The sequence below is a fragment of the Pelobates fuscus genome, chromosome 13 (assembly GCF_036172605.1).
Source record: "Pelobates fuscus isolate aPelFus1 chromosome 13, aPelFus1.pri, whole genome shotgun sequence".
Lineage (NCBI taxonomy): Eukaryota > Metazoa > Chordata > Amphibia > Anura > Pelobatidae > Pelobates > Pelobates fuscus.
In genome coordinates this window covers 8275155-8299943 of record NC_086329.1, presented here as the reverse complement: position 1 = coordinate 8299943, position 24789 = coordinate 8275155, and the positions used below count along the sequence as shown (strand labels likewise).

Sequence of the window (24789 nt, the reverse complement as noted above, 5' to 3'; positions counted from 1 at the left end):
GCCCCCTCTTCATTCCGCGTTTGAAGTCTCTTGTGTTTAGCACTCCGCGTACTGTGCGCTACTTCCGGTGTTTGCGGCTCCAGTGGAAGCTGATTGGCCAATAACCGCTCTGACAATCAGCCAATCAGCGCTAGCTTCCGGCAGTTTAAACCTGCTGAGCGGGCGGTGAGTTACCTGGGGACACTTACAGCGAAATCTGCATCTTGTGAGGTAAGTACCGGCCATCCCAGCATTAATGGGGCACGGCGGGAGGTACCCGGAGCTATACTCCCCTGAGTGAGTGAGTGAGTGTGTCCTCCCCGGAGTGTGAGTGACTGAGTGTCCTCCCCGGAGTGAGAGACTGACTGACTGAGTGTCCTCCCCCGGAGTGAGAGAGACTGACTGACTGAGTGTCCTCCCCCGGAGTGAGAGAGACTGACTGACTGAGTGTCCTCCCCCGGAGTGAGAGAGACTGACTGACTGAGTGTCCTCCCCCGGAGTGAGAGAGACTGACTGACTGAGTGTCCTCCCCCGGAGTGAGAGAGACTGACTGACTGAGTGTCCTCCCCCGGAGTGAGAGAGACTGACTGACTGAGTGTCCTCCCCCGGAGTGAGAGAGACTGACTGACTGAGTGTCCTCCCCCGGAGTGAGAGAGACTGACTGACTGAGTGTCCTCCCCCGGAGTGAGAGAGACTGACTGACTGAGTGTCCTCCCCCGGAGTGAGAGAGACTGACTGACTGAGTGTCCTCCCCCGGAGTGAGAGAGACTGACTGACTGAGTGTCCTCCCCCGGAGTGAGAGAGACTGACTGACTGAGTGTCCTCCCCCGGAGTGAGAGAGACTGACTGACTGAGTGTCCTCCCCCGGAGTGAGAGAGACTGACTGACTGAGTGTCCTCCCCCGGAGTGAGAGAGACTGACTGACTGAGTGTCCTCCCCCGGAGTGAGAGAGACTGACTGACTGAGTGTCCTCCCCCGGAGTGAGAGAGACTGACTGACTGAGTGTCCTCCCCCGGAGTGAGAGAGACTGACTGACTGAGTGTCCTCCCCCGGAGTGAGAGAGACTGACTGACTGAGTGTCCTCCCCCGGAGTGAGAGAGACTGACTGACTGAGTGTCCTCCCCCGGAGTGAGAGAGACTGACTGACTGAGTGTCCTCCCCCGGAGTGAGAGAGACTGACTGACTGAGTGTCCTCCCCCGGAGTGAGAGAGACTGACTGACTGAGTGTCCTCCCCCGGAGTGAGAGAGACTGACTGACTGAGTGTCCTCCCCCGGAGTGAGAGAGACTGACTGACTGAGTGTCCTCCCCCGGAGTGAGAGAGACTGACTGACTGAGTGTCCTCCCCCGGAGTGAGAGAGACTGACTGACTGAGTGTCCTCCCCCGGAGTGAGAGAGACTGACTGACTGAGTGTCCTCCCCCGGAGTGAGAGAGACTGACTGACTGAGTGTCCTCCCCCGGAGTGAGAGAGACTGACTGACTGAGTGTCCTCCCCCGGAGTGAGAGAGACTGACTGACTGAGTGTCCTCCCCCGGAGTGAGAGAGACTGACTGACTGGGTGTCCTCCCCCGGAGTGAGAGAGACTGACTGACTGGGTGTCCTCCCCCGGAGTGAGAGAGACTGACTGACTGGGTGTCCTCCCCCGGAGTGAGAGAGACTGACTGACTGGGTGTCCTCCCCCGGAGTGAGAGAGACTGACTGACTGGGTGTCCTCCCCCGGAGTGAGAGAGACTGACTGACTGGGTGTCCTCCCCCGGAGTGAGAGAGACTGACTGACTGGGTGTCCTCCCCCGGAGTGAGAGAGACTGACTGACTGGGTGTCCTCCCCCGGAGTGAGAGAGACTGACTGACTGGGTGTCCTCCCCCGGAGTGAGAGAGACTGACTGACTGGGTGTCCTCCCCCGGAGTGAGAGAGACTGACTGACTGGGTGTCCTCCCCCGGAGTGAGAGAGACTGACTGACTGAGTGTCCTCCCCCGGAGTGAGAGAGACTGACTGACTGAGTGTCCTCCCCCGGAGTGAGAGAGACTGACTGACTGAGTGTCCTCCCCCGGAGTGAGAGAGACTGACTGACTGAGTGTCCTCCCCCGGAGTGAGAGAGACTGACTGACTGAGTGTCCTCCCCCGGAGTGAGAGAGACTGACTGACTGAGTGTCCTCCCCCGGAGTGAGAGAGACTGACTGACTGAGTGTCCTCCCCCGGAGTGAGAGAGACTGACTGACTGAGTGTCCTCCCCCGGAGTGAGAGAGACTGACTGACTGAGTGTCCTCCCCCGGAGTGAGAGAGACTGACTGACTGAGTGTCCTCCCCCGGAGTGAGAGAGACTGACTGACTGAGTGTCCTCCCCCGGAGTGAGAGAGACTGACTGACTGAGTGTCCTCCCCCGGAGTGAGAGAGACTGACTGACTGAGTGTCCTCCCCCGGAGTGAGAGAGACTGACTGACTGAGTGTCCTCCCCCGGAGTGAGAGAGACTGACTGACTGAGTGTCCTCCCCCGGAGTGAGAGAGACTGACTGACTGAGTGTCCTCCCCCGGAGTGAGAGAGACTGACTGACTGAGTGTCCTCCCCCGGAGTGAGAGAGACTGACTGACTGAGTGTCCTCCCCCGGAGTGAGAGAGACTGACTGACTGAGTGTCCTCCCCCGGAGTGAGAGAGACTGACTGACTGAGTGTCCTCCCCCGGAGTGAGAGAGACTGACTGACTGAGTGTCCTCCCCCGGAGTGAGAGAGACTGACTGACTGAGTGTCCTCCCCCGGAGTGAGAGAGACTGACTGACTGAGTGTCCTCCCCCGGAGTGAGAGAGACTGACTGACTGAGTGTCCTCCCCCGGAGTGAGAGAGACTGACTGACTGAGTGTCCTCCCCCGGAGTGAGAGAGACTGACTGACTGAGTGTCCTCCCCCGGAGTGAGAGAGACTGACTGACTGAGTGTCCTCCCCCGGAGTGAGAGAGACTGACTGACTGAGTGTCCTCCCCCGGAGTGAGAGAGACTGACTGACTGAGTGTCCTCCCCCGGAGTGAGAGAGACTGACTGACTGAGTGTCCTCCCCCGGAGTGAGAGAGACTGACTGACTGAGTGTCCTCCCCCGGAGTGAGAGAGACTGACTGACTGAGTGTCCTCCCCCGGAGTGAGAGAGACTGACTGACTGAGTGTCCTCCCCCGGAGTGAGAGAGACTGACTGACTGAGTGTCCTCCCCCGGAGTGAGAGTGACTGACTGACTGAGTGTCCTCCCCCGGAGTGAGAGTGACTGACTGACTGAGTGTCCTCCCCCGGAGTGAGAGTGACTGACTGACTGAGTGTCCTCCCCCGGAGTGAGAGTGACTGACTGACTGAGTGTCCTCCCCCGGAGTGAGAGTGACTGACTGACTGAGTGTCCTCCCCCGGAGTGAGAGTGACTGACTGACTGAGTGTCCTCCCCCGGAGTGAGAGTGACTGACTGACTGAGTGTCCTCCCCCGGAGTGAGAGTGACTGACTGACTGAGTGTCCTCCCCCGGAGTGAGAGAGAGTGACTGACTGAGTGTCCTCCCCCGGAGTGAGAGTGACTGACTGACTGAGTGTCCTCCCCCGGAGTGAGAGTGACTGACTGACTGAGTGTCCTCCCCCGGAGTGAGAGTGACTGACTGACTGAGTGTCCTCCCCCGGAGTGAGAGTGACTGACTGACTGAGTGTCCTCCCCCGGAGTGAGAGTGACTGACTGACTGAGTGTCCTCCCCCGGAGTGAGAGTGACTGACTGACTGAGTGTCCTCCCCCGGAGTGAGAGTGACTGACTGACTGAGTGTCCTCCCCCGGAGTGAGAGAGACTGACTGACTGAGTGTCCTCCCCCGGAGTGAGACTGACTGACTGAGTGTCCTCCCCCGGAGTGAGAGAGACTGACTGACTGAGTGTCCTCCCCCGGAGTGAGAGAGACTGACTGACTGAGTGTCCTCCCCCGGAGTGAGAGTGACTGACTGACTGAGTGTCCTCCCCCGGAGTGAGAGTGACTGACTGACTGAGTGTCCTCCCCCGGAGTGAGAGTGACTGACTGACTGAGTGTCCTCCCCCGGAGTGAGAGTGACTGACTGACTGAGTGTCCTCCCCCGGAGTGAGAGTGACTGACTGACTGAGTGTCCTCCCCCGGAGTGAGAGTGACTGACTGACTGAGTGTCCTCCCCCGGAGTGAGAGTGACTGACTGACTGAGTGTCCTCCCCCGGAGTGAGAGTGACTGACTGACTGAGTGTCCTCCCCCGGAGTGAGAGTGACTGACTGACTGAGTGTCCTCCCCCGGAGTGAGAGTGACTGACTGACTGAGTGTCCTCCCCCGGAGTGAGAGAGAGTGACTGACTGAGTGTCCTCCCCCGGAGTGAGAGAGAGTGACTGACTGAGTGTCCTCCCCCGGAGTGAGAGAGAGTGACTGACTGAGTGTCCTCCCCCGGAGTGAGAGAGAGTGACTGACTGAGTGTCCTCCCCCGGAGTGAGAGAGAGTGACTGACTGAGTGTCCTCCCCCGGAGTGAGAGAGAGTGACTGACTGAGTGTCCTCCCCCGGAGTGAGAGAGAGTGACTGACTGAGTGTCCTCCCCCGGAGTGAGAGAGAGTGAGTGACTGACTGAGTGTCCTCCCCCGGAGTGAGAGAGAGTGACTGACTGAGTGTCCTCCCCCGGAGTGAGAGAGAGTGACTGACTGAGTGTCCTCCCCCGGAGTGAGAGAGAGTGACTGACTGAGTGTCCTCCCCCGGAGTGAGAGAGAGTGACTGACTGAGTGTCCTCCCCCGGAGTGAGAGAGAGTGAGTGACTGACTGAGTGTCCTCCCCCGGAGTGAGAGAGAGTGAGTGACTGACTGAGTGTCCTCCCCCGGAGTGAGAGAGAGTGACTGACTGAGTGTCCTCCCCCGGAGTGAGAGAGAGTGACTGACTGAGTGTCCTCCCCCGGAGTGAGAGAGAGTGACTGACTGAGTGTCCTCCCCCGGAGTGAGAGAGAGTGACTGACTGAGTGTCCTCCCCCGGAGTGAGAGAGAGTGACTGACTGAGTGTCCTCCCCCGGAGTGAGAGAGAGTGACTGACTGAGTGTCCTCCCCCGGAGTGAGAGAGACTGACTGACTGAGTGTCCTCCCCCGGAGTGAGAGAGACTGACTGACTGAGTGTCCTCCCCCGGAGTGAGAGAGAGTGACTGACTGAGTGTCCTCCCCCGGAGTGAGAGAGAGTGACTGACTGAGTGTCCTCCCCCGGAGTGAGAGAGAGTGACTGACTGACTGACTGAGTGTCCTCCCCCGGAGTGAGAGAGAGTGACTGACTGACTGACTGAGTGTCCTCCCCCGGAGTGAGAGAGAGTGACTGACTGACTGACTGAGTGTCCTCCCCCGGAGTGAGAGAGAGTGACTGACTGACTGACTGAGTGTCCTCCCCCGGAGTGAGAGAGAGTGACTGACTGACTGACTGAGTGTCCTCCCCCGGAGTGAGAGAGAGTGACTGACTGACTGACTGACTGACTGACTGACTGACTGACTGACTGACTGACTGACTGACTGACTGACTGACTGACTGACTGACTGACTGACTGACTGACTGACTGACTGACTGACTGACTGAGTGTCCTCCCCCGGAGTGAGAGAGAGAGACTGACTGACTGACTGACTGACTGACTGACTGACTGACTGACTGACTGACTGACTGACTGACTGACTGACTGACTGACTGACTGACTGACTGACTGACTGAGTGTCCTCCCCCGGAGTGAGAGAGAGAGACTGACTGACTGACTGACTGACTGACTGACTGACTGACTGACTGACTGACTGAGTGTCCTCCCCCGGAGTGAGAGAGAGAGACTGACTGACTGACTGACTGACTGACTGACTGACTGACTGACTGACTGACTGACTGACTGAGTGTCCTCCCCCGGAGTGAGAGAGAGAGACTGACTGACTGACTGACTGACTGACTGACTGACTGACTGAGTGTCCTCCCCCGGAGTGAGAGAGAGAGACTGACTGACTGACTGACTGACTGACTGACTGACTGACTGACTGACTGACTGACTGACTGACTGACTGACTGACTGACTGACTGACTGACTGACTGACTGACTGACTGACTGACTGACTGACTGACTGACTGAGTGTCCTCCCCCGGAGTGAGAGAGAGACTGACTGACTGACTGACTGACTGACTGACTGAGTGTCCTCCCCCGGAGTGAGAGAGAGACTGACTGACTGACTGACTGACTGACTGACTGAGTGTCCTCCCCCGGAGTGAGAGAGAGACTGACTGACTGACTGACTGACTGACTGACTGACTGACTGACTGACTGACTGACTGAGTGTCCTCCCCCGGAGTGAGAGAGTGAGAGAGAGAGACTGGGTGACCCCTATAACCCCCCCCAGAACATGTCAAACAAGCCATTTGTCTGTGAGCTTGGGGTGGCATTTTTTTGGCGCCCCCCTGAAAGTGCTGCCCTAGGCAAATGCCTTGTGGTAAATACATCCCTGGCTGGATGGGGTTATAGGGGTCAACGTGACCCCTGGTGGGTGGGATTAACGGATTATGGGTATGCGGGTGACAGATCCCTGCGCTCTTATCTATCTGTCTTGGTACTAAAGTAGAACTTGCCATCTATACCTTGGTACTACCAACAAGATACACACAGTATTTGTGATTCAGCTATGCATCTGTAAAGGGATACAATAAACTATATAGTGAAGTACAGCGAGACACAAACCTGCGCTCGAGAAATACTCAAAGAAAATATAGAAGTTTGGTGCCTCCTTCCACCAATTCGAGTCCAGAGCTGAAAAATTGATGAAAAATCTTGCATTTCTTCCAAGAGGATTAAATGTGTACAAAATAATAAAAAAAATTATGTAAAATAAATAAAATATGTCCATGGCGTTTCCTCCACCCCAGTGGACATCCACAATGAATAAATACATACAGCGAAAATGCAGCCAAATAAGCTGGAGTTTGTTCTTATTGAACTGCACTATTAACACTTTGCATGGCACGTTTACAGCAAGTTTTACTGCAATCCTAATTTGATTAGCAGTGGGATGGAGCGCCGCAGAGAACCCCTGGTCATCTCCTAATGGGTATCCTGGATGTTCTCATTGTGATCTGTCCCTGGCGTTATCGGTTGTTAATTATTCTACTTATCCCGTGCCTTGCTTAGTCTAAAGCCAGTGTTTTTATTTTAAAGTATTAAATGTATATGTCCATATTATCCATCTTTATCACTATGCAAATGGTGACAATAAAAGACCTTTCTCCTGATTTAGATACGGCGAAAATGGATGTCGGATCTAAATTTACCAATAGATACAAAAAGGATCTAAGCCTAGAAGCCCTGAAGGCGAAGATTGTTCGGCGTAAATCCATCACTCAGAAGGAGAATCGATACAAGGAGTTCAGGAAGACTAGAGGCCTCACAGTGAGAGACGAGAACATCTCTGATCATAAGCTTTACCATTCTATACTGCTGGAGGAAGATTTGGAGACTTCTTCCACAAAAGTCCATGAACATAAAAATGGTGAGTCTCGCATCACACCTACTCCTCTCCTTGCGTAGCTGCTCACTGGTTTCTTGTTAATGGTGTTTGTAAATAATTGTAATGGTAAAATGTATAGTCCCAACATATACTGCATAGGAAACAAGGCAAACCTTTTAATTATAACAAAACATATATGGCACATGTAAATGGTAGGTGACGAGGGCCCTGCCCAAACAAACCACAATCTGAAGGATTTTCTCTTTCCCCCCCACCCCCCTTGCTATTTTATAGCTAGTGCCATACCATGCCATTTGTGTATTTACATTTCTCTCTGTATAAGCACTAGCCACCCTACTTTTTCTTTTTCTGCAGATCTCACCATGGTCAAAGAGCAACTGGTTAACCAGCAGCGAGAGAAGCTGGAGCGATACAAGGAGGAGAAACTTCTCCGAAAGTTAAAAGAACAAAGACAAAAAGCCCGTAAAGCCCCGTTCAAATGTGGCATTTATAAACATGAAGACCTATTCTCTTCACTTCCTGATTCTCTGGATGGAACCAAAATCAAACCGAAAGAAAAGGTATTCGGTATTGCGGCTGGGCATATAAGGAGAACTGTTTGTGCAGTTTGTTTGCAGGTTACATTCGGTCAATCAATCAGGAAGGTTGTATCTAGGAGAACATTTCATATGTAATCATAATGGACCTCGTAAATTACACTAAACCCCCCACAATCTCTGGAAAGCCTAACGCATGGTTTACTCTCATACTGATATACGCTGTTTGAATAAAATATTTTTATTCTCTACTGAAGTATAACTGATATATAGAGGTATATTTTATTTATTTTGTTCTCCCCCTTCCTCCTCCCACAGTCTAGTACTGTAACTTCTAGAGTGACGAGATCTGCTGCCAAAACTGAACTTGCCGTTAACAAGACGACCCGACGCCAACCAGTCATGGTATGTCCTCTTCCTCTTTAAACCGATAATTTATTTATTTATTTTTTCATGGTTACCCAGTCCCTCAAAAAGCGTAACAGAGAAAATGTGTTTGGTTCTTTTCTTTCGTAGGACAGCAGCAGAATCGTAGAGCCCAAAAGCAGAGGATGTGCAAAAGGAAATCCCACCACAAATTCTGAAAAAGAAAACCAGGGTATGCTTTAACTAAGTAATTATGACGAGTTTGTAGTTAACGTAACTTATGCAGAGCATGGAGCACATTGGCTATAATTGGCAGCGGAGACCCTTTCTCCATAATCCATCTTTCTCTAATCTTTCTAGATGTTCTTCCAGGAAGACTGACAAGAGCAACAGCATCAAAGGTTCTACAGAGGGACACAAATGGTAAGTAAAGAAACGAGAATATTTGGGATCACCAAAGGCAATTTTTATTGTGAGGGCTGGGGTTTAACTCTTGCAAAATACCTGCAATGTGGCAAGTGAGTCATGAATAAATGGCGCGATGGTTTTGGATTTAAAGCAGCACTTTGTGTGAAGAATTCTGTTTTTTCTTACTTGGATTTATTTGAAGATTATACTTCTGATATTGACGGGGGTAAAACATGCAGAAGATTGGAACCCACTGGCTTCTAAACACAAGGAACTGACATTTGTTTGAGGAGTTATTCACCACAGTTCATTAACTGCGTTCAATATAATTCTTTCCCCCAAGTCGTCTTTTGCTGAGTTTACCCAACTTCATCTTTCATTTCACCACAAATCGATGTTTATCAAATTGCCCAAATCGGAAATTGGCTTAAAATGTATAGTTTCTCTGTCAATTCTAAACTAAACAGTTTGAGGATTCATACGATTTGGCTCTCTATTCCTAATGTTTACAACTGTTTTTGATTTTGATATTTTTATTTTTATTTTTTTAGTGTGGGGGGTTGTTCCAATTTCCAGTTTGTAAAGAACTGCACAGAGCAGTTTGTGTGCAGGAAATTATTACAAATATGGGATTGCTGGTTCGTGAGTCTAAATCTTATATATATATATATATATATTTTTTTTTTTACTTCTAATAGTTACTGTTGCAAAACCTCAGAAAAAGGGTGTTAAAGTCCTCAAGCCTCCAGGAAACAAAGTTGAACATGAGGTATATTTGACATACATTTTTTTTTTTTTTGTATTATTATTGCAATGCTAACCTTTACTGGAACATGTCTGATCACCTGTCTCCTATTCAATATATCTGTGCTCTGTTGTATGAAGACATTCAACCACTTGCTTTATTCTTAAAAATGTCAGATTGTTGCCCCATCTAACAAAGAGCAGAAATCAGATGGGGTACTTAAAAATAAATCTACGGAAGAAAAAGGCCCAGCAGCACGTGAAAGAATACAATCATTTGCACCAGATGACTTTATGTTTCGACCATTGGCTGGTTTGCCGGACTACAAGTTGCAACCTATGACGCCGTGCAGAGCAAATAGATTTCTGACCTCTCGCTTCGCATGGAGCCCAATCCCTTCTGAAAGGTAACTAATTTTAAAGCTGCCCTGTCTTATTCTTTCAGTGTTCCCTTCCATTTGTTCCAAATCTTTTTTATATATATATATATATATATATATATATATATATATATATATATATATATATATATATATATATATATATATTCTTTCTTGCTGGATCTCAATATCCAGGTGCCGCTGTTTTGTTCTCCTACCTGTGGGTTTGCCTTCTTTGGGATTTTTGTAACTATAGCATTTAGGCTGAAGAAGAAGAAATCAATGGGCAGATTTTAAGCAAGGTTCTGTTTAAATTACCAAATTTACCCCTAATTTTTGTAACTAACTGATACAATTATGGGGAATTTAAACAGAACCTTGCTTAAAATCTGCCCATTGATTTCTTCTTCAACCTACCGTATATACTCGAGTATAAGCCGAGTTTTTCAGCACATTTTTTGTGCTGAAAAACCCCAACTCGGCTTATACTCGAGTCAATTGTCTGTATTATGGCAATTTGCATTGCCATAATACAGACTGGGGGCTGTGGGGGCTGCAGAGAGATGTTACTTACCTTTCCTGCAGCTCCTGTCAGCTCTCTCCTACTCCGCCGGTCCGTTCAGCTCTTCTGTCAGCTCACAGTGTAAATCTCGCAAGAGCCGCGGCTCTCGCGAGATTTACACTGGGAGCTGACCGAGGTGCTGAACGGACCGGCGGAGGAGGAGAGAGCTGACAGGAGCTGCAGGAAAGGTAAGTAACATCTCTCTGCAGCCCCCACAGCCCCCTCCTACACAGTGCCCATCCACTGGACCACCAGGGAAGGAGAGCCCCCCTCCCTGGCCAGCTAGCAAGCAGGGAGGGGGGACGAATTTTTTTTTATATATATTAATAATAATAAAAAAAATAATAATAATAAAATAAAAATAATAATAAAATAAAAAAATAATAATAATGAAAAAATGTAATGAAACAAAAAAAATATTAAAATAATAATTAAAAAATAAAAATGCACACCCCGCACCAAGGCTCTGCATCACACTCTGCATTACACACACACATACACACACTGCATTCATACACACACACTGCACTCATACACACAGCATTCTCATACACACACACTGCACTCATACACACACACTGCATTCATACACACACACTGCATTCATACACACACACTGCATTCATACACACACACTGCATTCATACACACACACTGCATTCATACACACACACTGCATTCATACACACACACTGCATTCATACACACACACTGCATTCATACACACACACTGCATTCATACACACACACTGCATTCATACACACACACTGCATTCATACACACACACACTGCATTCATACACACACACACTGCATTCATACACACACACTGCACTCATACACACACACTGCACTCATACACACACACTGCACTCATACACACACACTGCACTCATACACACACACTGCACTCATACACACACACTGCACTCATACACACACACTGCACTCATACACACACACACTGCACTCATACACACACACACTGCACTCATACACACACACACTGCACTCATACACACACACACTGCACTCATACACACACACACTGCACTCATACACACACACACTGCACTCATACACACACACACTGCACTCATACACACACACACTGCACTCATACACACACACACACTGCACTCATACACACACACACACTGCACTCATACACACACACGCACTGCACTCATACACACACACTGCACTCATACACACGCACTGCACTCATACACACGCACTGCACTCATACACACGCACTGCACTCATACACACGCACTGCACTCATACACACGCACTGCACTCATACACACGCACTGCACTCATACACACGCACTGCACTCATACACGCACTGCATTCATACACGCACAGCATTCATACACGCACAGCATTCATACACGCACAGCATTCATACACGCACAGCATTCATACACGCACAGCATTCATACACGCACAGCATTCATACACGCACAGCATTCATACACGCACAGCATTCATACACGCACTGCATTCATACACACGCACTGCATTCATACACACGCACTGCATTCATACACACGCACTGCATTCATACACACGCACTGCATTCATACACACGCACTGCATTCATACACACGCACTGCACTCATACACACGCACTGCACTCATACACACGCACTGCACTCATACACGCACTGCACTCATATACACGCACTGCACTCATATACACGCACTGCACTCATATACACGCACTGCACTCATATACACGCACTGCACTCATATACACGCACTGCACTCATATACACGCACTGCACTCATATACATACACACACACTGTAAATAAATATTCAATTAATATAATTTTTTAAGGATCTAATTTTATTTAGAAATTTACCAGCAGCTGCTGCATTTCCCACCCTAGTCTTATACTCGAGTCAATAAGTTTTCCCAGTTTTTTGGGGTAAAATTAGGGGCCTCGACTTATATTCGGGTCGGCTTATACTCGAGTATATACGGTAAATTCTATAAACGCGTAACTTTCCTCGTGTAGTTACAAAAGTTCTACTGCTCAGCTTTGTAGAATCTATCAAGTTTATAATTTGAAAGGTGTCACTAACCACACTACTCCCAGGCATGAACATGACCGCTTAAAATTTGTCTTTTTCTGCTTCAACAATTAAGACCAATTTAGCAACAATGTGTATAAAACACAGTACGAAGTATCTTCAGTGCTGTAATTCTTAGATCAGACAAAGGCAGAATTCTAATAAAGGAACATCTATTAACAAAAAATAGTCCTCCCCCAGCTGGCAGCTAAAGTATCGGTAATTGAAGAGGATGGGAGTCACCATGAGGGACTGGTTCAGCTACGTAAATGTCAACTTTACCAGTGAAATTTGAAAAGATTGGTGCTAGTGGAGATGCAAAAGAACTGAATGGATCGATGGCAGATTTATCCCCAACACTGTTTTTCACTCTGCAGAGGAATTAACTGAAATTGAATGTAACTGTGTTTTTACTTTAATGGTATTTAAAGCCCCCTTTGAGGGATTTGTTCTAGTATAAAATAAAGTGTCTCCAGATTTGTGTTTTAACTTTTTTTTTTTTCCTCACAACATTATAGGAATAATATTCCATTCCCAAAACAAGAAAATGAAGGGAACATTTTAGAACGTTTTACCCCTATTAAACAAAATCTCGAGCCTGTTATCAGAACCCCAGTCAATCCTTCACACCAAGGTAAAGTCAATGGCCTGAGCTGGGAGACCGATGGATAAGCCTGCTTTCCGTGTAGATTAACGGTATATTTCTTCTTCTAGAAACTGAGACCGCAGTACATGAACCTGAATTAAACGAGCGAACCCATTCACAGGCAGACAATGTCTGCGCCGGTTCTTTACCCTCCCCAGCAGATGAGCAACAGCATGATGTGACTTACTTCAGGTCAGTGCAGGCCAGTGCCAGTGGCATCGCTAGGGGGTGGGGCAGAGGGGGCCATGGCCCCTTGTGCCCCCACAAATGCAGGACTAAATGTATCAAGGGGTATGCAAGCACAGCTCACAAAGATCAGGCTAGCCTGGGAATATAAAAATAAAACATATTGTGGCGTGGGTGGGGCTTACCTGTGGCTGGGGCAGAGCTAAATCGCCCAGAAGACGTGCCGATAGGGGGTAACTGCTGCACAGGAAAGGGGGAAGCAGGAAGGAGTCCCTGCTTCCCCAACATCTCCATGAGTTGCACTGCCTCTACTTCTCCTTACCAGCCCATAATGGACAGAGGTAACTTTGCGTGTGTGTTTTTTTTTTTTTTTTTTTTTGCACAGGGCTCCTAAAGGCCTCAGGCCAGCCCTGGCTGTATCTATCCCAAAACTACCGCATGGACATCCCTGGTGCTTCCTCCTGTCATGGAGGACACAGTTTATGGACCCCTGAGGCGGGTGGCTGTGAGCACATCAGAGGCCGCGAGGGAGCGGTAATCCTCCTGCTCTGCTCCCTTGCGTGCCATCTACTGATGCCGGAATATGACGTCATATTCCGGCTCCCTGCATCACTAGATGGCACGCAAGGTTGCAGAGCAGGAGGATTACAGCTGCCCCAGTGGACCGCAGGTACAGATCCACTCCAGGTCTCCCAAAGTTACGAAGGCTGGATGGACAAATTGAAATAATATTAGTAATTTGTGTGTGTGTGTGTGAGAGAATGTGTCTGTCACATCAGTAAGAGTCAGTTTGTCATTGAGTGTTTGTCTGTCAGTGAATGTGTATTTTAAATCAGTGAGACTTTGTGTGTGCCTGTCAATGAGTGTGCCCCCTAGTACTGTCACCTTCCTACACACTGCCCCCCACAATGTCACCTCCCTACACACTGTCCTCCCAGCCCACAGGTAAGAGGTGTGGGGCTAAACTCGCTTTACTTTAAACTGCTCACCCACAGCACTTATCAACACTACATGCACTACACATGCACTACACATGCACTACATGCACTACACATGCACTACTTTATCCACTATACACACTGCATCCCCTATACATCCACACAATGTATTCAACACACACACTACATCCACGACATGGAAGAATGGGGAAGAAAATATATGAAGGGGGGGGTGGGGGTGACTGTTGGTGGGCCATGAGGATAGGTTTAGGAACCACTGCACTAAGGGATTCCTTCCTTTGACACCATGAATGGGTCGTTTAGTACTCATGGAGTTCCCAGATATCAGTTTGCTGAAAGGGTTGTTATATCTTTCAGATCCATAAATCTGTTACTGTGCAAGGAAACCGGTGTGTTTATTTTGTGTTTATAAGCTTTCAATGCGTGCTTGGAGTGTTCTAGTTAATTTGACTTTTAGCACTGTAGCTGCCAATCTTCATTTCAAGCACTGTATTGATAGTTTATAGTTTAAGGGAATACAGCGGTGGTTCATAGACCAGTCCATATGAGCTGTGAATCTCCCAGTAACCTTTCTCTCCTCCTCCAGAGACACTCTAAAGTCACAGATCCAGAGGCTAACGTTGCTTATCTCACAATGGGAAGGAAAAATAGAGAACGATATTCCAGAGGAAGGTAAAAATCTATTTTGGTTCACTTATTACATGGCTATAATGTAAAGGGTGTCTTTTTATATATTAAAGAGTGTGCATTCATTTTAACCCACTATTAATAATCATGTAGGTAATATATTGAATTAATTTATTTATGTGGGGTCTTCCAGCTGGAGATAGCTCTCCCACAACAGGATTCTATAGGAGAACACCCCTGTCCATCAAGGCATTGTGGGATAAATAGTTTGATCTAGGATATAGTAAACACATTCTGATATTTTATGTGGGGAAAAACTGATCTATAAACAAACCTGGAACACTTGTGTCATTAGCGGAAGCAGTTTTAAAATAGCTGTAGCTGTTGGTATAAAATTACTGAGATGTTGGGAATCTGTTGGCAGATACCTTTTCTGCATTTTTATTTTACTGGTTAGAATACCCTGAGATAATTGGTTGATTGTCAGCCCCAGTGGGGTTTTGCTATTATCGGACTACCACAGAAAACGTTATTCTGGTATGCCTAAATCTTTTGTTCTAGCTCTGCTTGTAAACCCAATTTCAGAGTTAAACCAGCTAGTCCTAAAACTCATCACACTTATATTACCGTATTCCTGGTGAAAAGTTATTTCTTCCCCTGACGAGATAAGGAGAGCCTTGCTCAGGAGATCCATTCTAACTATAGCTATACATACATTTCTATGCATGTCTTACTTGCTACTGTGTTTGTTTTAATGAAGCAAAGGATCTGATCCGCACCACTGTGGGGCAATCTAGACTGCTAATGTCTGAGCGTTTTAAGCAGTTTGAAGGACTTGTGGATAACTGTGAATTCAAGCGTGGTGAAAAGGAGACCACGTGTACAGATCTGGATGGGTTTTGGGATATGGTCTATTTTCAGGTAAGTACACCTAGAGTAGCCTTCAGGTTGCTTTGCCTATTATTCCCATCTATATATAATTGTTTGTGGTTTCTTACTCTGAACATTGCCTTATGGGACACTCCTACCCATTCCTATATTACAAGGTTATGTGGCCGCGGAGAGGAGTCCAGTCCACTAAGGAACTCCGTATTTGTTAAGAACCTTTTTTTTAGTGAGTCTGCTACCTGAAATCGCCAAGATACATTAGCTTTATAAGGTTTCGCCAAGCACCGTGACCACTTCAGTGATGATACGTTGTTATGGTGCCTGGAGTCTGTTCAGTTTTTCACTCTTGCACCAATAGAATATCCCAGTCGTCTAAACTAAGGAATTCCCTTATTCAAAATATGTAAATGTATAGATTCTTAAGACTATCTTTATTCAGATAAAATGGCTTTGGTGCTCCGTGTCCCTTAAAGGGAAATTCTAGGCACCAAAACTGCTTCAGTTTAATGTGATGATTGCGGCCCATAAATTATGTCCCTGCACACACAGCAGTGTTAACACGTCTTTTTCTGAGAAATGGCTGTTTACACCGCTACCTCTAGTTGCTGTCGCTCAGACTTCCTGATTTAGATTGCAGGACCGATGTTCGGCGTCTCCACGCTTTGCCATAGATACACATTGAGTCAATGAGGGAGATGCTGATTCGCTCAGCGTGGCAACTGCTGCGCATGGGCTAGTAGCCTCCCTATGCTTTGGCCGAGATGATCGAGGCCAAGTATGTATTCTCCCTCCTACAAATTGGTGGGGCCCAGATATGAAATTGGTTATAGTACTCTAGCATTCAGAATACATGCTTGTCCCTTTAATGAATGTGTGGCTGTACATTGCTGCAAACGCAGAATAAGCCGGACATTCCATACAGGTTGGGATATTTAAGGTTCAGTCATCATTGTCGCTGAGCAGTATGTGCTGTTTCTTTAGTATATTTTTTTATTTTTTTTATTTTATTCTTAATCCTCCTCTGTTCGTATTCTGGAAACAAATATGTGGATTTATTTATTTATTTATTTATTTTAATGGTCATCAAGCTGAGATAGTTCCTTCACTGTTCATCCCTCTAGATTGAAGATGTGCTGAAAAAGTTTTCAAATCTCGAAAAGCTGGAGGAGAACTCGTGGCAACAAAACAAAGTCCAGACCAAAAAAATTCTAAAAGTACGTAATCACTGTAACTTCTACCCAGCTCTGCATGAATTAGAATTGTATGTCTCCAAATAACGCATTCCCTAAATACCATTTGCAATCTCGTAAACCACAATCTATTTTATTTAATTTTTTTTAGAAGAAAATTGTCCCAGCTTCGTCAGTTAAGGAAAGTCAAGGTGACAACGGGAGGTCTGCAGCTCGGAGTCGTCTGGCTGCTATCAAAGCCGCCATGAAAAACAAATTGAAATCCGTAGAGCCCATTTCGGAGGCGTTACCTTCAGAACTACCCACACAAGTGGATCAGGTGGTTTTTGACGCAGGATTCTTCCGCGTTGAGAGCCCAGCAAAACTGCCTAACGGTTGGTAGATCCATCATTCCCCTTTCTCTCACGTTTGGCTTTTATTTTTTTTATACTCTGCTTTATTTCATGTAGAATTGAAAATATAGCTAATGGAGGGGTTTATGATCATATTTTTAAGAGGTGTGATTTTTATTTTATTTTTTTTTAATTTTTTTTTTCTACTACAGATGCAAGAGCAAGCCGCAGGTCATTCCAGACATCCGCTACACCGAAGACTGCTATAAATCCTCTTTTAAAAAGCTTCTCCGAGAATGGTGCAACATTGCAATGTGGTGGTAAATCTCCAGTCGGAAAAGTGCTTTTTGAAAATGCTGAGGAAGTTGGGTAATTGTGGCATATTATATTATTATTATACCAGTTGTATCAGTTATACAATATATTAGTGGTTCTCAACCAGGTCCTGGAAGCACACCTGTGGTGCAAGATTTAATGCGGGTACTCCGAACCTGCACTGGGAATCCTTGCTAGAACTTTCGTTATCCAATCTAACCTAGATATATTGATTTAGATATTGTCCCCTAAAGATGAGATTATTTGCCCTTACAGCTATTCAATATTTTCTAATTTTATTTTTTTAACTGCTTAAAAGTTGAATAGACTGTGTTTCAAAGTGCATATTGTGATGCAACATTTAAGGAACATTCCAAGCACCATAACTTTCACAGTGCGCTGGATTGCACTGGCGCCCCTCCATTGTAAGTAGTCTAACCATTTTTAGAACATATGCTCATCACCACCACTTCTGCTCGGTGAGAGCCACAAGCTCCTGAGATCCCAAATCTGATCAGTGGGGAATTTTGTGAGTTCATATAGCTCTTAACCAGAATCTGTTTACCAAGGATATCATTGGGTCTACTGTACCGTTTAGAAACTTAACTGGGATTGTAGTCAAACCTTACTTGGACAACTTGAAACGTTATTTAACTTTTTTTTTTTTTGTTCTCTTTCTGCAGTGTGGCACAACCCGAAAAATTAGAAGTAAATCTTGTAAAATGTTTGGTTCCATCAGAGGCTTGCTTTTTAGAATGTGACCAATCAACTAGTTCTGAGGACACAACGCCTTTAAATTGCAGGCAACGTGAGACGTACTTGGCTCCAATTCTCACGTACTCTCCAATAGAAGATGAGGTCTTCACCCCAAAACAAAATGCATCTTCTGTTTTACTGGCAAAGCCATTAACTGAAGGTTTGTCTGCTTTCAATACACTTTAACACTGGGGAGGAAAGGATTTACATAATTCATTTTCTACTACTCTTTAGCAGTATAGTAAGGGGTAGCATTTAAAATCTATAGAGATTTGCTAAATTTGACTAGAACTTTGTCTAAATTTGATATTTTTTTCTATTTTTTTTTTTTCTTTTTAGAATGCGAGACTGATGAAACATTTGACTTCTTGGTAAGCTGCAGTCATTGAAATTGGTAGAAATCAGCTGTAAGATTTTGGGGTATTTTTCTGTGTATTAAAACCCACCTTGTTACTGCAATAAAGGATTTTAAATATATATGAAATATTTGGAAATAAAGTCCTGTTCAAAAAAAATAAATCTAGCAAAACCGTCTGTTACTAAAATAGAACAGTACCAGTAATGCTGCTGACTCTTGTCTGGAATCCTCTAAAAAGGAACCTTTTGCCATTGAGTACCCATTACTGTAAAACTTTTATATAAGCTAGCTTCAGGGATACTGTGGGAGAGGTCTAACCAACCTGTCTTAATTATTCGAACTCTAAGTTTTATAAATTCTCTCTAAAAAAAAAAAAAAAAAAAAAAAGTTTTTACTATGACAACTGTAAACTGACCAGTAGAGGATCAAACTATTGGTCCGTCAATCTGTTCTAGGCTTTAAAGGGTTACTCCAAACACCATGATCACTTCAGGGATTTGAAGTGGTCATGGTGGCTGGAGTTTGTATGTGCAGTGTTTCTGCTTTTTAAACACTGATTACATCTATAATGCTATAATACAAATATGAATTGTCTGAGCACCTTCGGAGACACAAAGTGGGCTAATATGCTAGTGACCTCTCATAATTGTAAGGTTAGAAAGAACTGGCAGAGCAGTAACCATATTGAGACTCTAGGTAGAGAAGATCTATGCATGTCTGCAGTGGTCCCCTGCTTCTTATGTTTGTAATTTACACTTTTTTTTTTTTTTTTTTTTGGTTCCTTATTTTGTTAAAGCCCATCTGAGACCTGCAGCCCACTGATAGATTTTTGGTTATTACACATGGTCTAGTTTTGAGAGTTCCTCTTTCTATTAAGAGGTCTTTTAATTCTGCTTTGTGGAGGGTCTTTTTATTGGATGTTGATCCCCATATACCGCCTTACTGTCGGGGTATCCAGCAGGTTGGTTTAATTGGGTATGAGTTTCCACCTGTCCCAATTCTGATAAACCAAAATCAGTCCACTGTAACCAAACCATTAAAAAAAATGGCTGTTAACTTCCCTACTGAACATTTTGACTGAAAATGTAAAGCAAAATTGCTTTGCAGACAGGTAAAAAAATATATATTTTTTTTTTTTTTTGGGAAATGATTTTAGCCAGTACAAATCTGACTGCTAATTTAGTGCTTGCTGTAAAAAAAGTCCTTTCATTCTCTCCTGACTGTTGGAATAATATGACCTATTGAAACCTCCTGTATGGTTTTAAAGCAGCGGATGAGTTTCCGTTCTCAGCAAACTTACATTAAATGCTACAGGCTGGTAATACTAGCTAGAGTATAAATGTGGGTGAGTATTTATGGCTAGACTTCATACTGCAAAACACGATTCTGGTATTGGAGAGGTTAGAATGTAAACTCACCAACTGCATGAAGGCAAACCTATTGGGTTTCTGTGTTTGATTCTGTATTAAGCAACTGACAATGCTACCTACCACACTGTTTGCTTTGATGCAGCAGGTGACCATAAACTTTGCCATTTTAGTACTAAATGAGATTAAATTTTCACCTTAATCCTTGTGCACGATTAGTTACCACTGGATCAAGTTTAGTTTCATTTTTTTGAAACCCAGGGTTAAGTTTTTCAATAACTGTCTCTGTTCACAGGTGCACCATGCTCCATTGAAGTTCGATGTGGTTCCAAGTGACCTGATAATGTTTTCTCCGCTTCAAAACTGAAGAGTTGCTGATGGTGCATGAGATTTGTACAGAGCTTTTTTTTTTATAGAAAATCTGAAAATATGGACTTGTTACATTTTTATAGCTTTTAACCCCTTGACATTGTTTTAACTTTTACATTTCTTTCAAAATGAAACTGCTCACTAAATGTGTTAATACAGTTTGGAGCAAGACATATGTATCTTACAAACTGCGTGCTGTTGTATTTTGCTTACTGACGCTATCCAGGCAATAGCCTGGTGACTAGTTATTTTAAAGGTATTCACATTTAGTTATTACCGGTTCTATAGGAGTGCTTTAGGGGTCTTGGTAACTTTACAGACCTTAAAAAAAACGTTAAGACAAACAATGTCTGGATAGTGTATTGACTCATGTATAAAGATGACCTTATGTATACCCTATATTATACACAAACATTGCTACATTTACCCTGATAAACTATTTGGATGCAGACAAGTATTATTTCATAGGATTCTGTAGAATGGGGATCTGGGCACTGTTGAACTCCCTCCTAAATAAAATGTATTGATATTCACTGACAAGGCAGAAATTGTGTGGTTGGTAAAAGTGGAGCTTAAAGGAGCACTATAGGGTCAGGAACACAAACTGGTATTCCTGACCCTATATAGTGTTAAAACCCATCATGCCTCCCTAAATATAGTAAGTCATATGGTATTGAACCTGTACCTCTGCATGCTGTTAGACTCAGAAAAACAAGCAGTCTGCTGACATCATCAGAAGTGGTGGCCTGATCCAATCACAGTGCTTCCCCATAGGATTGGCTGAGGCAGATCAGGGGCAGAGCCAGCATGATTCAAACACCGCCCTGGTCAATCAGCATTTCCTCAGAGATACATTGAATCAATGAATCTGAGGAAAGTTCAGTGTCTGCATGCAGAGGGAGGAGATACTGAATGTTTGGATGCATTTAGGCAGCCATGACCCAGGAAGGATCTCTAACAGCCATCTGAGGAGTGGCCAGTGAAGTTATCACTAGGCTGTAATGTAAACACTGCATTTTCTCTTAAAAGACAGTGTTTACAGCAAAAAGCCTGAAGGTAATGATTCTACTCACCAGAACCAAATCAATAAGCTGTAGTTGTTCTGGGGACTATAGTGTCCCTTTAAAAAGTTTGAAATGTTTCAACCCTTTGTAATTCTAATTGAAGTTTATTGAAAATTAAAAAGGGACACTATAGTCACCTGAACAACTTTAGCTTAATGAAGCAGTTTTGGTGTATAGAACATGCCCCTGCAGCCTCACTGCTCAATCCTCTGCCATTTAGGAGTTAAATCACTTTGTTTCTGTTTGTGCAGCCCTAGCCACACCTCCCCTGGCTATGATTGCTGCTTTATTTAGCTAAAGTAATTTTAGGTGACTATAGTGTTCCTGTAAGATCCTGAATACATGCAACAATGGGGCTGGGGTATAAGGCAGAAAACAGGATGTAATTCAGGCTATATGGAACACGATTAGTGGAACAGATCTGATAATCTGTAGTGATGAACCATGCTCCATTATGGAGAAACAAGAGAAACTCCTTTATTTTTCATTTAGTTACTGTTGGACATTTTGCCCACTAGATGGCACTATAAAATGAGTGAGGATCCAGCTCAAATCACAGGATACAATCAGGGTTTGCCACTAAAGTGAGAAGTTGGGGGTCTTAAAAAAATAAAAATAAAAGGCTGACCTTGAAGCCTTCAGCTTTTGCTTCCATTTTGGCTACTTTGTACTTCACCCCAGATGACCCCGTATGGACTTTACCAAGTTACAAAACTTGCTACATTTTGCAATTCAGTAAGATTGCCAGTTTTGGCCAAAATGTATTTATTAGTTTTTCCCAAATTAAGATTTGTTTTGACAGATCACTTACTTGGGGCATAGAGCAAGACTCCACAGGCAACTCCTTGACTGATTGCTTTATTCGGGTGTAGAGCAAGATGGCTGACTTGTTTAAACAAGTCAGCCATTTAGTTTTCAACTTGATTCACTTCTGCATTTAGTGGATACGTTTGAAATACCGCACTAACTAGAAGACAGAGTGTGACGGCAGATAAGAACCATTCAGCCCATCTAGTCTGCCCAATTTTCTAAATACTTTCATTAGTCCCTGGCATTATCTTATAGTTAGGATAGCCTTATGCCTATCCCACGCATGCTTAAACTCCCTCACTGTGTTAACCTCTACCACTTCAGCTGGAAGACATTAAACACCAGCAGAACACGTCTGAGGGCGGTCCAAACATTACACATTCATTTGAGTATGAGAATATACACACTCACCAACAAGGCACTATACTTATCTCTGCCAATCAAATGCTTCTCAAAGAAAGCACGTGCACAGCAGTCACTGAACCCCACTAATCGAAACCTTCTGTTTGGCCTCTTGTTCCAAGAGTGTACTGGAAACCCTGTCTGAGGGCAGGATGGAATCTTAAAAGCACTCAACAAGCTTAAAGCGGCACTGTCATGCCGAACTTACCTTTCCTCAATCTCTTCCTCTTCTCCCCCTCTCTCGGGATCTGTTATTCTTTTCTTCCTGTCTTCTTTAGTTTTCTTTAAAACCATAAGACAAAGTAGGGACTCTTTGTCTTATGGGATTCCTCCGCTTGACCAGCTCTGACCAGCGGAGGAGCAAAGTGTGCTTCATTTCCGCTGGTCAGAGCAATTTTCCCATGATCCCTAGCTTTCCTCCCTGTTCCCACAATGCTTCCTGTCAGTATTGCCAAACGTCCTGTCACTTAGACAGAACGCCGGCAAAACTGCCGAATTGCATCCTAACAGAATTCTCCATTGGTGTTAGGAGGCAATTCGGTACTTTGTTTGTATCGGAATTTCATTCTAATGAATGAAACTCCGATCCTATTCATTGCTGTGGCTGCATCTTGCAGCCGCTTAGTAGATAACTCCCTAATTCCCACGGTATCAGGGAGCTATCTACTAAAAGGCTGAAAGACCTGAATTGGTCTTTCAGCCAACTTTACTAATACTAAGTAAAGATTACTTAGTATTAGTAAATAATATGCCCCTACTCGCTATACCGCGAGTAGGGGCATGTCTAGTAAGCAGTGAGCAGCCTGTGGCTGCTCACTGTAAAAAAACAAAAAAAAAAAAAACTAATAAACACCCCCCCTCCCCTGCGCGGGGGTTAAAGATTGGGGGGGGGGGACCTACTGTCCCCCCCCCCCGGCCCCCACCCCTGCGCGGTGGGTGGGGGCCCTAATAAAACAATAAGGGGGGGGGGGGACCTACTGTCCTCCCCCCCGGCCCCCCACCCCCTTAAACCAACCAATCATTGTGTTCTAAGCCTAATTGCAGGGCGGGGCAAGGCTTTATAAGCCTTGACCCGCCCTGCGGAGCTCAGTACGCGGCGTGCCCTCCATGGGTGAAGATGGATTAATTTTTGTTTGCGCTCGTTTTTTTTTTTTGTTTTTTTTTAAAGTGCGACGGGTTTATGGATTTTTATTTGGCCTTTTGGGGGGCTGAAGTAAGAAGAATTTAGAAAAAAGAAGACGTCAAATGGTAAGTTTAAATTTTTTTTTTTTACAGGTTAGTTATTTTATTCCCCCCTCACTATTTTTAGGGTGAGGGGGGTAGGTAGGGGATAGAATGTTTTGGGTGGGGGGTGACTAGGGGCTTGGGACCCCTAGTCACCTTGATGGGGGGGGGGGTCATTTAGGGCCCCCACCCACCGCGCAAGGGTGGGAGCCAGGGGGGAGGACAGTAGGTCCCCCCCCTTATTGTTTTATTAGGGCCCCCACCCACCGCGCAGGGGTGGGGGCCAGGGGGGGAGGACAATAGGTCCCCCCCCCCCTTATTGTTTTATTAGGGCCCCCACCCACCGCTCAGGGGTGGGGGCCGGGGGGGGAGGACAGTAGGTCCCCCCCTTATTGTTTTATTAGGGCCCCCACCCACCGCGCAGGGGTGGGGGCCAGGGGGGGAGGACAATAGGTCCCCCCCCTTATTGTTTTATTAGGGCCACCACCCACCGCGCAGGGGTGGGGGCCAGGGGGGGAGGACAATAGGTCCCCCCCCCCTTATTGTTTTATTAGGGCCCCCACCCACCGCGCAGGGGTGGGGGCCAGGGGGGGAGGACAATAGGTCCCCCCCCTTATTGTTTTTATTAGGGCCCCCACCCACCGCTCAGGGGTGGGGGCCGGGGGGAGGACAGAAGGTCCTCACCCCCCCCCTTATTGTTTTATTAGGGCCCCCACCCACCGCGCAGGGGTGGGGGCCGGGGGGACAGTAGGTCCCCCCCT

At 45.9% G+C, this 24789-nt stretch overlaps 1 protein-coding gene across 1 annotated transcript; it reads left to right on the top strand.

Moving 5' to 3' along the window:
• Window positions 1-94: 94 nt before the first annotated feature.
• On the top strand, window positions 95-20853 carry DLGAP5 (DLG associated protein 5). The gene is made up of 18 exons (XM_063440264.1): window positions 95-210; window positions 7227-7478; window positions 7812-8017; window positions 8312-8398; window positions 8510-8591; window positions 8720-8782; window positions 9466-9536; window positions 9689-9918; window positions 13054-13169; window positions 13250-13373; window positions 14913-14998; window positions 15714-15874; window positions 16963-17055; window positions 17183-17405; window positions 17576-17732; window positions 18362-18594; window positions 18774-18805; window positions 20455-20853. The coding sequence occupies exons 2-18, from the start codon at window positions 7238-7240 to the stop codon at window positions 20524-20526; spliced, it is 2277 nt and encodes a 758-aa protein (XP_063296334.1). The 5' UTR covers window positions 95-210; window positions 7227-7237; the 3' UTR covers window positions 20527-20853.
• The last annotated feature ends 3936 nt before the right edge of the window (window positions 20854-24789 follow it).